This window comes from Lepisma saccharinum, chromosome 28, assembly GCF_977018435.1.
Source record: "Lepisma saccharinum chromosome 28, izLepSacc3.1, whole genome shotgun sequence".
NCBI lineage: Eukaryota > Metazoa > Arthropoda > Insecta > Zygentoma > Lepismatidae > Lepisma > Lepisma saccharinum.
Genome location: NC_139256.1, coordinates 34,037,504 through 34,050,569, shown reverse-complemented (window position 1 = coordinate 34,050,569; position 13,066 = coordinate 34,037,504). Strand labels below are relative to the sequence as shown.

The 13,066-nt window shown below is 36.9% G+C and overlaps 2 protein-coding genes across 2 annotated transcripts; both read right to left on the bottom strand.

Moving 5' to 3' along the window:
• Positions 1-716: 716 nt before the first annotated feature.
• Positions 717-2,096, bottom strand: LOC145980889 (TNF receptor-associated factor 4-like). The gene has a single exon (XM_083113974.1). It carries the CDS (start codon positions 2,094-2,096, stop codon positions 717-719), a length of 1,380 nt encoding a protein of 459 aa, XP_082970100.1.
• Positions 2,097-10,394: 8,298 nt separating this feature from the next.
• Positions 10,395-11,708, bottom strand: LOC145980888 (TNF receptor-associated factor 4-like). The gene has a single exon (XM_083113973.1). It carries the CDS (start codon positions 11,706-11,708, stop codon positions 10,395-10,397), a length of 1,314 nt encoding a protein of 437 aa, XP_082970099.1.
• Between the last annotated feature and the right edge of the window lie 1,358 nt (positions 11,709-13,066).

The window sequence follows — 13,066 nt, the reverse complement described above, 5'->3', positions numbered from 1 at the left end:
AGAATCCTTATGTAATGTAGTTTGTAGATATAGGTTTAGCACTGAGCAAGCAATAATTTTTAATATTCTCTTCGATAATTTGTGTAATAAGAAACCAGACAACAAAATTTTCCAATGGTTGATAAATGTAACTATAGGTAGTATTCAAGCAAAACTAAAAATGGAAATCTTATAAATGTGATACAGTATGAGACCCCACCATACCGTACGTTAGGAGTGTGTCATCCTACCAACACAGAAAAAAATCTGTTACGTTCTCTTCTATTTCCGCTACTTCAAAATTTTTATTTTTTAGTATTATAAGCACTCAATTGATTCCTCACTTTTCTATCTCTTGTTCATTCTGTTCACAGGTATTATAATAGTTAAATTCATTATGATTAAGCACACAAACCATAAATCAGACAGAATATACTTTCTCCATGGACAAATTATACCAGTAGCGATACACTGCACATCGCAGAAATTATTAATTGATTGATTGATTTGCTTTCTTTCACTTCGCCTTTGTGCACTTTTGGCTAATTTGCGAAGATGAAGATGAGTGATGATAAGATGAAATTGATGAACGGACACTAACAAATATCCATGCCCAGACCAGGATTCGAACCCGGGAACTCTGGCGTCGTAGCGTGAATCACGGAAATTATATATATATATATATATATATATATATATACACACATGTGTGTGTGTGCGTGTATGGTTTTTTCAATTTATGCACTTTCTTCCACAGTAAATTGAAGGAAAATTGCATTGTCTACAATGTAATTTCTGCTCTTGAGTTCTTCGGATGATACAAGAATTGGCGTCCATTGTACTATTAGTTTACGTTCAGCTTCCCTGGGTTTATAAAGGCCATAACATTTGAAATTTGTACAACAAACGATGTCCTCGCCCTTCGTTACTTGGTCAACTAATCTAATTTTCACAGTTTTTGTGAAGGGCCATTTCAAAATGGAATCATATTCTCCCGCCATTATTTCAATATAAACTCTTAAACCGCATTCCCATATGTGGTGTCTTATCGAGGCTCTTAATTTGTACCCGTGCTTACTGCTGTAAAATGGGGGACTATAAATCACGTGACTAATACAGTTCTCAGCTTTTTCTATCTCCTCAGCTATGCCTTCCACTTTCCATAAGAAACTCCCACAGTTTAGTACATTTATCTTCGTCTGCAGTTCTTCATTTATTGTCCTTTCTCTCACTAATTTCCCTTCAAGACTTTCAACTCTGCAACAGAGATTATCGATGGCACTTCTCGCTAGTTCCAAGTGATGCTGCGTCTCTTCCTTCACGTGTTGCCTCATCCCTGCAGGAAATCCTTCGTAGCTACACTGTATTTTCTTGAAAGCACACGCAGCAAAGCGCTTCTGACATTCTTGATCCAAATGTGCCTCCACGTCTTCTCTTATAACTTCAACACCACAAATCTCAGGACAAAGAATTTGGAATTTCAGACATTCCGAGTGGTGACATTCCAACAGTTGTTTCTTGGTTTCCTTCTTGCAATATTTACACTCGATCACCATGTTGAGGCACTCATTCTCAATGTGTTCGCTGAGATCTTTCCTTGGCAGTTTCTTCCCACAGTCATTGACACAGCGGATAGGCATGAACTCACAGGAGTCGTAGTGTTCTGTTTCAAGCAATTTCTCGTCGCAAAACACGCACTGGACCTCACGCTGCACACGCTTGTCAAACACGTCGGATTCTTTCACTTCATTTGAAAAATTGTCACATGACACCACAGGAGGTTTTAATTTATCAACGGTCTGGTCACTTTTCGGGAATGCTGTTGATGAGGGACTGTTCTTGACTCCAAAGGTGGTCTCGTCCGGAAAACTTGACTTGGATTCACTCTCCGTAACTTTCACAGAGCACTGTTGTTCGTGATTTTCTACATCTTCCGTGGAAAACAACTGAGAAGCAGCCTCTTTCTTGCAGACATTGTTATGATGTTGCTGATCATCACCACAGCCGCTCTGGCATTGAACTTTTCGTTTTTGGCAGTTGAGGCGGTGACTGTCCATCTCCGCCGAATTTATCTCCTGCTCGCAGAACGAGCATGTGACGTAAACAGTTGTCGTCATATTCAGTTTCCAAGAGCGATTCGCAACTCAAGCGATAACTGCTCCGTTAAAATCAGAAATGCAGCAGAAAAATCCATACGCCTTTATTTATCGAGACTGTTTTCCTTATTACCATAGAAACAGAAACTGACAACTGATCGATTTTACGTACACATGCATTGAACCATGACGTCAATTGCTGCCCGTAGTAACAAATGCGGGAGATAATGTTACAACATTGTGTTAGGGAAACATTCTAGTCCTTCTTTCCGAAGGGTATCGATGCAATTAAATAGGGATGTGTCACTTATCAATTCTATCTCGGTGGGGGGGGGGGGGGATAGCTAGCAATCTTAGCAAAATATAGATGTGTATTTGATGATATTGTGAAATATGGCGTAAGTGGAGAGTTGCTTTTCATTGGTTGGTTGCTAGCTTTTATTTTACTTCTCTTTTCAGCCACTTTTGACTAATCGCGAAGATGAGGTTGGATGGTGAAATGTTGAGACGTATGAATAGACAATTACAACAGAACACAACACAGTCACCATACTCACAGGATTATACTGACTGTGAGTCCAGACGCCAGAGCCTCGATAGTCCGCAAAATGTAACTTGGGGAACCTCACTTGGGGTTAACCTTTATACACTGCAAGCGGAGAGAAGTAATTTTGAGAAGAAAATTGTATGAACTGTCGTCATTTCTTGCATTTCGGCCTTTTCGGTTTTGATTGGAGTTTTTAGTCAACTTTATGCACAGAAGGTTAAACGGGACTGGACGTACAGTTTAAAGAGGAATCCGAATCACTATGTGCCTCCACCGGCTATTGAACCTGGGACACCTTGATTACAAGCGATGACGTTACTACTACGCGCTTTGAGGAGACTCCATGCAAATTAGCATAGATCATTTCAAGATCTATTTATTGTTATTGTATTTTGTAAATAACCTAAATATAGCCCAATTTGTAAATTTTCGAAGTGAATAACGACGTAAAATGCTTTAAATAAAAAAGAAAATGAGGGTGTAAAATACAAGAACCAGTTCGCGTTTTCATATTCTACCATTTAAACTAAAAATACTAAATGGTTCCACAGTGTATCATAATTCCAAAAATAAGTTTTATGTGAGACGTCACACAACATAAAGATCATGGCTAGAATTTCCTCCCAACTTTTAATACTTTTCTTAAACAAGGTATGTAAAAGTTAATTACAAAATAGAAGAAATATGCATATCAGTACAGTAAATGCATGAAATGTATAAACGATTTTAAAAACAAGTCACTGGCGGGTTGGATTTCTTGTCCACTGCAGATTGGCCATCTGGTAGTCCTGATCTCAATCCACTGGATTACAAACTGTGGTCAGTGTTAGATGAATTTTATGCAAGAAGAGGCATCTTACAATTGCAAATTTAAATTGTTCCTTGATGGCAGCAGTGCTGTGCAAATTTTGGGGGATTTTCTCATTGAGACTATGCGTGCTGTTCAGACAGACTACGAACGTGTGTGAAAGCAAAAGGAGGACACTTTGAAAATTGACGGGTGCCATTTATGGGTAAAAGAAACATATTAAAAGAAATTTAAAAAATATGGAATCATATTCAAGTTATTCACAAAATAGTGTCTGACAGTATTTGAGGCTAGGCTAGATACACCATAGTGCAGTGGTATTCAACCTGGGGTACTCGTACCCCTGGGGGGTACGCGAAGACTTTTTAGGTGGTACGAACAATTTAAAATAATTATAAATAATGAAAACTGTTTCTGACAGAGATAACTTGAAAATGTAATAAAGGGAAGCAAAGAAAATAGACATTTCTTTGTCAACATTTTCCTCAAAGTAAATATAAAAAGGGATGGATTGAGGATTTCATTTTACTCCCCCACCGACCACGAAACTAAAGGATTCTAACTCTGATTTATTATTATGTTCAGAACTTGTATTATCCTCTATTTCCAAGAATCGCTTTTGTTTACTCTTTGCAACAATGAAATCTTGCAGCTGCGCTCATTGCTAATCGTGCTCCGAATGGTATTTGAATTGTTTGTTTCAAATGCTGACAATAATGGGAGTGTTTGTGAATGTACGTTACGGACTGGAGAAAGAAAGAGAGGGAGGGAAGAGGGGAGAGAAAGGGGGAGTTCAGTGTTATTTCGTGACTGTCTCTCGTCTCTCCCTCTTTATACCTAGTCACGTTTAGTTTCTTGTTATTAGTGTGGTGATTTGAGCTGTTGTTGCATCATGGATAAATTCATTATAAGAGGAAAACGTAAAATCAGTAAGACAAGTGAAAGTGGCGCTAGTGTTGAACCACCGACAGTGAAAAGTGCTGCAGAATCGGTTTCTCCTCCACCGGATATCAGTGAAAATAGTGTTGAACCATCTACGAGAAAGTCGAAAATCTCGAAAATGTGAAATACAGGTATTACAATGAATCTTACATTAAATATGGATTTGTATCGAATACGTGTGATCCACCTCTTCCCCCTGCGTTATTTGTAATCAAACTTTATCGAATAACTGTATGAAACCATCCCTCCTTCACAGACACTTAGTAACCAATCATAACGAGTATAAAGACAAGACAATCGAGGAGCTGGTGTGCAGAAAACAAGATCAGCCATCTCATTAACACGTAAGAAATATTAAAGTTCATAATATTTTTTTGCTATACCCGTAATTTTCCTTTATTTATTTTATAATTCTCATTTTTATAGTAAAACTATATAATTCAATAGGTAATGATTTGCATAATTTATTTTAGATGTAAGTAGTTATGTATAATCTGAATTAAGGATAACTCGGGGAAGGGAGGGGTACACGTTTGAGTGGAAAAGTTTCTTTAGGGGTACTCGGAGAAAAAGGTTGACATAGTGTACAGTACACTCGCATCACATAGTAGTGGAGCAATTCACTTCTATATACAGCATTTTGGTTCCAATATACAGTTCAACAGACCTTGAACCAGAATGCTGTATAAATAAGTGAATTGTGGTACTACTAAGTGAGGTGAATTTACTTGCTAAAATAATTTATAGCTAAATTTGGTCCCTTGCAGAAACTAAACCAATCTACAGCATTTACGGTAAGATGGACACAGGACGAAACTGTACAAAATCATGTCGCTTGTCATTTGCTTCTTCTCTGGAATCTCTCAAGGAAAATGACTTTAGATAACAATGCGGTCCTTTGATCAATTTCATCTAATCATCATCCATTCTCATCGTTACGATTAGTAGACAGTTGCATAATAGGGACATAATTAAAAATTACCATTCTATGATTTGTTCTTACCTCCAAGTGATACAAAATTGCCTGTTCACCCACGTCATTTTGTGAAAATATTTCATAAAACCAGGAAAAAAGACAGAAAAGTTCTTGCACGGCATCAGTCAAACGTGTTTATTAAAATATGGAAACTTCCAAAATTTGCTTCTCTTCAAAATATCCTAGTGTTACGGATTTTCTGTTTGTTTTTCTATTTTGCTGATATTTCCAAGACAATCATGGTTAAAATTAAATCATCCATATTTTTCCGAATTCTCTCCTTCTTTTTAACCAAAGATAGCTTTTACACCACCTTTATAATTGACACATTGTATGTCAAACTGCTAATTAATTCATCTATAGACAATAACCCACCAAATTATGTACACTGCAACTCCATACCTCTACCACCTCTACTACAAGAGATTTAAGCTTAAATAGAAACCTCACGGCCGCCATATTTGTTGGCCATCCCAAGGGGAAACAAGCAAGGGATTTTCTTCCTTAAACTTTTAATAAACGCAATTGAGGCTTCATATGTACAAAAAATTCAGGTTTCTTTGTGTTATTTCGAGGTTTAAATTCAAAATCTTACTAGGCTATGAGAGGAGAAGGAATGCAATATACTCTCCTTATATTTGTTCCATTGAATCAGAATCCTTATGTAATGTAGTTTGTAGATATAGGTTTAACAATGAGCAAGCATTAATTTTTAATATTCTCTTCGATAATTTGTGTAATAAGAAACCAGACAACAAAAATTTCCAATGGCTTATAAATGTAACTATAGGTAGTATTCAAGCAAAACTAAAAATGGAAATCTTATAAATGTAATACAGTATGACACCCCACCATACAGTACGTTAGGAGTGTGTCATCCTACCAACACAGAAAAAAAATCTGTTACGTTCTCTTCTATTTCCGCTACTTCAAAATTTCTATATTTTAGTATTATAAGCACTCAATTGATTCCTCACTTTTCTATCTCTTGTTCATTCTGTTCACAGGTATTACAATAGTTATAAATTCATTATGATACAGCTCACAAACCATAAATCAGACAGAATATACTTTCCCCATGGAGAATCTATTCCAGTACCGATACACTGTTCATCACAGAAATTATTAATTGATTCATTGATTTGCTTTCTTTTACTTCGGCTTTGTGCGCTTTTGGCTAATTTGCACAGAAGGTTAAACGGGACTGGACGTACAGTTTAAAGTGGAATCCGAATTACTATGTGCCTACACCGGCTATTGAACCTGGGACACCGTGATTACAAGCGATGACGTTACTACTACGCGCTTTGAGGAGACTCCATGCAAATTAGCATAGATCATTTCAAGATCTATTTATTGTTATTTTATTTTTTGAATAACATAAATATAGCCCACTTTGTAAATTTTCGAAGTAAATAACGACGGAAAATGCTTTAAATAAAAAAGAAAGGCTTTAAAATACAGGAACCAGTTCGCGTTTTCATATTCTACCATTTAAACTAAAAATACTAAATGGTTCCACAGTGTATCATAATTCCAAAAATTAGTTTTATGTGAGACGTCACACAACATAAAGATGATGGCTAGAATTTCCTCCTGACTTTTAATACTTTTCTTAAACAAGGTATGTAAAAGTTAATTACAAAATAGAAGAACTATGCATATCAGTACAGTAAATGCATGAAATGCATAAACGATTTTAAAAACAAGTCACTGGTGGGTTGGATTTCTTGTCCACTGCAGATTGGCCATCTGGTAGTCCTGATCTCAATCCACTGGATTACAAACTGTGGTCAGTGCTAGATGAATTTTATGCAAGAAGAGGCATCTTACAATTGCAAATTTAAAGTGTTCCTTGATGGCAGCAGTGCTGTGCAAATTTTGGGGGATTTTCTCATTGAGACTATGCGTGCTGTTCAGACAGACTACGAACGTGTGTGAAAGCAAAAGGAGGACACTTTGAAAATTGACTGGTTCATTTATGGGTAAAAGAAACATATTAAAAGAAATTTAAAAAATATGGAATCATATTCAAGTTATTCACAAAATAGTGTCTGATAGTATTTGAGGCTAGGCTATGTACACCATAGTGCTGTGGTATTCAACCTGGGGTACTCGTACCCCTGGGGGTACGCGAAGACTTTTTAGGTGGTACGCACAATTTAAAATAATTATAAATAATGAAAACTGTTTCTGACAGAGATAACTTAAAAATGTAATAAACGGAAGCAAAGAAAATAGACATTCCTTTGTCAACATTTTCCTCAAAGTAATTATAAAAAGGGATGGATTGAGGATTTCATGTTACTCCCCCACCGACCGCCAGACTAAAGGATTCTAACTCTGATTTATTATTATGTTCAGAACTTGTACTATCCTCTATTTCCTAGAATCGCTTTTGTTTACTCTTTGCAACAATGAAATCTTGCAGCTGCGCTCATTGCTAATCGTGCTCCGAATGGTATTTGAATTGTTTGTTTCAAATGCTGACAATAATGGGAGTGTTTGTGAATGTACGTTATGGACTGGAGAAAGAAAGAGAGGGAGGGAAGAGGGGAGAGGAAGGGGAGTTCAGTGTTATTTCGTGACTGTGTCTCGTCTCTCCCTCTTTATACGTAGTTACGTTCAGTTTCTTGTTATTAGTGTGGTGATTTTAGCTCTTGTTGCATCATGGATAAATTCATTATAAGAGGAAAACGTAAAATCAGTAAGACAAGTGAAAGTGGCGCTAGTGTTGAACCACCGACAGTGAAAAGTGCTGCAGAATCGGTTTCTCCTCCACCGGATATCAGTGAAAATAGTGTTGAACCATCTACGAGAAAGTCGAAAATATCGAAAATGTGAAATACAGGTATTACAATGAATCTTACATTAAATATGGATTTGTATCGAATACGTGTTATCCACCTCTTCTCCTCTGCGTTATTTGTAATCAAACTTTATCGAATAACTGTATGAAACCATCCCTCCTTCACAGACACTTAGTAACCAATCATAACCAGTATAAAGACAAGACAATCGAGGAGCTGGTGTGCAGAAAACAAGATCAGCCATCTCATTAACACGTAAGAAATATTAAAGTTCATAATATTTTTTTGCTATACCCGTAATTTTCCTTTATTTATTTTATAATTCTCATTTTTATAGTAAAACTATATAATTCAATAGGTAATGATTTGCATAATTTATTTTAGATGTAAGTAGTTATGTATAATCTGAATTAAGGATAACTCGGGGAAGGGAGGGGTACACGTTTGAGTGGAAAAGTTTCTTTAGGGGTACTCGGAGAAAAAGGTTGACATAGTGTACAGTACACTCGCATCACATAGTAGTGGAGCAATTCACTTCTATATACAGCATTTTGGTTCCAATATACAGTTCAACAGACCTTGAACCAGAATGCTGTATAAATAAGTGAATTGTGGTACTACTAAGTGAGGTGAATTTACTTGCTAAAATAATTTATAGCTAAATTTGGTCCCTTGCAGAAACTAAACCAATCTACAGCATTTACGGTAAGATGGACACAGGACGAAACTGTACAAAATCATGTCGCTTGTCATTTGCTTCTTCTCTGGAATCTCTCAAGGAAAATGACTTTAGATAACAATGCGGTCCTTTGATCAATTTCATCTAATCATCATCCATTCTCATCGTTACGATTAGTAGACAGTTGCATAATAGGGACATAATTAAAAATTACCATTCTATGATTTGTTCTTACCTCCAAGTGATACAAAATTGCCTGTTCACCCACGTCATTTTGTGAAAATATTTCATAAAACCAGGAAAAAAGACAGAAAAGTTCTTGCACGGCATCAGTCAAACGTGTTTATTAAAATATGGAAACTTCCAAAATTTGCTTCTCTTCAAAATATCCTAGTGGTACGGATTTTCTGTTTGTTTTTCTATTTTGCTGATATTTTCAAGACAATCATGGTTAAAATTAAATCATCCATATTTTTCCGAATTCCCCCCTTCTTTTTAACCAAAGATAGCTTTTACACCACCTTTATAATTGACACATTGTATGTCAAACTGCTAATTAATTCATCTATAGACAATAACCCACCAAATTATGTACACTGCAACTCCATACCTCTACCACCTCTACTACAAGAGATTTAAGCTTAAATAGAAACCTCACGGCCGCCATATTTGTTGGCCATCCCAAGGGGAAACAAGCAAGGGATTTTCTTCCTTAAACTTTTAATAAACGCAATTGAGGCTTCATATGTACAAAAAATTCAGGTTTCTTTGTGTTATTTCGAGGTTTAAATTCAAAATCTTACTAGGCTATGAGAGGAGAAGGAATGCAATATACTCTCCTTATATTTGTTCCATTGAATCAGAATCCTTATGTAATGTAGTTTGTAGATATAGGTTTAACAATGAGCAAGCATTAATTTTTAATATTCTCTTCGATAATTTGTGTAATAAGAAACCAGACAACAAAAATTTCCAATGGCTTATAAATGTAACTACAGGTAGTATTCAAGCAAAACTAAAAATGGCAATCTTATAAATGTGATACAGTATGAGACCCCACCATACAGTACGTTAGGAGTGTGTCATCCTACCAACACAGGAAAAAATCTGTCATGTTCTCTTCTATTTCCGCTACTTCAAAATTTCTATTTTTTAGAATTATAAGCACTCAATTGATTCCTCACTTTTTTATCTCTTGTTCATTCTGTTCACAGGTATTATAATAGTTAAAATTCATTATGATTAAGCACACAAACCATAAATCAGACAGAATATACTTTCTCCATGGATAAATTATACCAGTAGCGATACACTGCTCAGCACAGAAATTATTAATTGATTGATTGATTTGCTTTCTTTTACTTCGCCTTTGTGCACTTTTGGCTAATTTGCGAAGATGAAGATGAGTGATGATATGATGAAATTGATGAACGGACACTAACAAATATCCATGCCCAGACTAGGATTCGACCTCTGGCGTCGTAGCGTGAATCACAGAATTTATATATATATATATATATACATACGTGTGTGTGTGCGTGTATGGTGTTTTCAACGTTATGCACTTTTTTCCACAGTAAATTGAAGGAAAATTGCATTGTCTACAATGTAATTTCTGCTCTTGAGTTTTTCGGATGAGAGAATAATTGGCGTCCATTGTACTATTAGTTCACCTTCCCTGGATTTATATTTGAAATTTAAGTAACGAACAATGTCCTCGCCCTTCATTGCTTGGTCAACTAATCTAAATTTCACAGTTTTTGTGAAGGGCCATTTCAAAATGGAATCATATTGTCCCGCCATTATTTCAATATAAACTCTTAAGCCGTATTCACAGAAATCGTGTCTTATCGAGGCTCTTAATTTGTACCCGTGTTTACTGCTGTAAAATGGGGGACTATAAATCACGTGACCACTACCGTTCTTAGCTTTTTCTATCTCCTCAGTTATGCCTTCTACTTTCCACAAGAAACTCCTTTCGTTCTCTAATTTCTTTTCAAGACTTTCAACTCTGCAACAGAGCTTATCGATGGCACTTCTCGCTAGTTCCAAGTGATGCTGCGTCTCTTCCTTCACGTGTTGCCTCATCCCTGCAGGAAAACCTTCGTAGCTACACTGTATTTTCTTGTAAGCACACGCAGCAAATCGCTTCTGACATTCTTCATCCAAATGTGCCTCCACGTCTTCTCTTATAACTTCAACACCACAACTCTCAGGACAAAGAATTGGGAATTTCAGACATTCCGAGTGGTGACCATCCAGCAGTTTTTTCTTGGTTTCCTTCTTGCAATATTTACACTCGATCTCCGTGTTGAGACACTCATTCTCAATGTGTTCGCTGAGATCTTTCCTTGGCAGTTTCTTCCCACAGTCATTGACACAGCGGATAGGCATGAGCGCACAAGAGTCGTAGTGTTCTGTTTCAAGCAATATCTCGTCGCAAAACACGCACTGGTCCTCACGTTGCACATGCTTGTCACACACGTCAGATTTTTTCACTTCATTTGAAAAATTGTCACATGACACCACAGGAGGTTCTGATTTGTCAACGGTCTGGTCACTTTTCGGGCATGCTGTTGGTGGTTGACTGTTCTCGACTCCAAAGGTGGTCTCCTCCGGAAAACTTGACTTGGATTCATTCTCGGTAACTTTCACAGAGCACTGTTGTTCGTGATTGTCTACATCTTCCGTGGAAAACAACTGAGAACCAGCCTCCTTCTTGCAGACATTGTTATGATGTTGCTGATCATCACCACAGTCACTCTGGCATTGAACTTCTCGTTTTCCGCAGTTGGAGCGGTGACTGTCCATCTCTGCCGAATTTATCTCCTTCTCGCAGAACGAACATGTGACGTAAACAGTTGTCGGCATATTGAGTTTCCAAGAGCGATTCGCAACTCAAGCGATAACTGCTCCGTTGAAATCAGAAATGCAGCAGAAAAATCCATACGCCTTTTGTTATGGAGACTGTTTTCCTTATTGCCATAGAGACAGAAACTGACAACTGATCGATTTTACGTACACATGCATTGAACCATGACGTCAGTTGTTGCCGGTAGTAACAAATGCGGGGGATAATGTTACAATATTGTGTTAGGAAACATTCTAGTCCTTCTTTCCGAAGGGTATCGATGCAATTAAAGAGGCGTGTGTCAGGTATCAATTCTCTCTAGGGTGGGGGTGGGTGGGGGGGAATAGCTAGCTATCTTAGCAAAATAAAGATGTGTATTTGATAATATTGTGAAATATGGCGTACGTGGAGAGTTGTTTTTGGTTGACTGGTTGCTATATTTTATTTTACTTCTCTTTTGAGCCACTTTTGACTAATCGCGAAGATGAGGTTGGATGGTGAAATGTTGAGACGTATGAATAGACAATTACAACAGAACACAACACAGGCCCCACGTTCGATTATACTGGCTGTGAGAGGCCAGACACCAGTGCCTCGATAGTCTGCAAAATGTAACTTGGGGAACCTCACTTGGGGTTAACCTTTATACACTGCAAGCGGAGAGAAGTAATTTTGAGAAGAAAATTGTATGAACTGTCGTCATTTCTTGCATTTCGGCCTTTTCGGTTTTGATTGGAGTTTTTAGTCAACTTTATGCACAGAAGGTTAAACGGGACTGGACGTACAGTTTAAAGTGGAATCCGAATCACTATGTGCCTACACCGGCGATTGAACCTGGGACACCGTGATTACAAGCGATGACGTTACTACTACGCGCTTTGAGGAGACTCCATGCAAATTAGCATAGATCATTTCAAGATCTATTTATTGTTATTTTATTTTTTGAATAACATAAATATAGCCCACTTTGTAAATTTTCGAAGTGAATAACGACGGAAAATGCTTTAAATAAAAAAGAAAGGCATTAAAATACAGGAACCAGTTCGCGTTTTCATATTCTACCATTTAAACTAAAAATACTAAATGGTTCCACAGTGTATCATAATTCCAAAAATTAGTTTTATGTGAGACGTCACACAACATAAAGATGATGGCTAGAATTTCCTCCTGACTTTTAATACTTTTCTTAAACAAGGTATGTAAAAGTTAATTACAAAATAGAAGAACTATGCATATCAGTACAGTAAATGCATGAAATGCATAAACGATTTTAAAAACAAGTCACTGGTGGGTTGGATTTCTTGTCCACTGCAGGTTGGCCATCTGGTAGTCCTGATCTCAATCCACTGGATTACAAACTGTGGTCAGTGCTAGATGA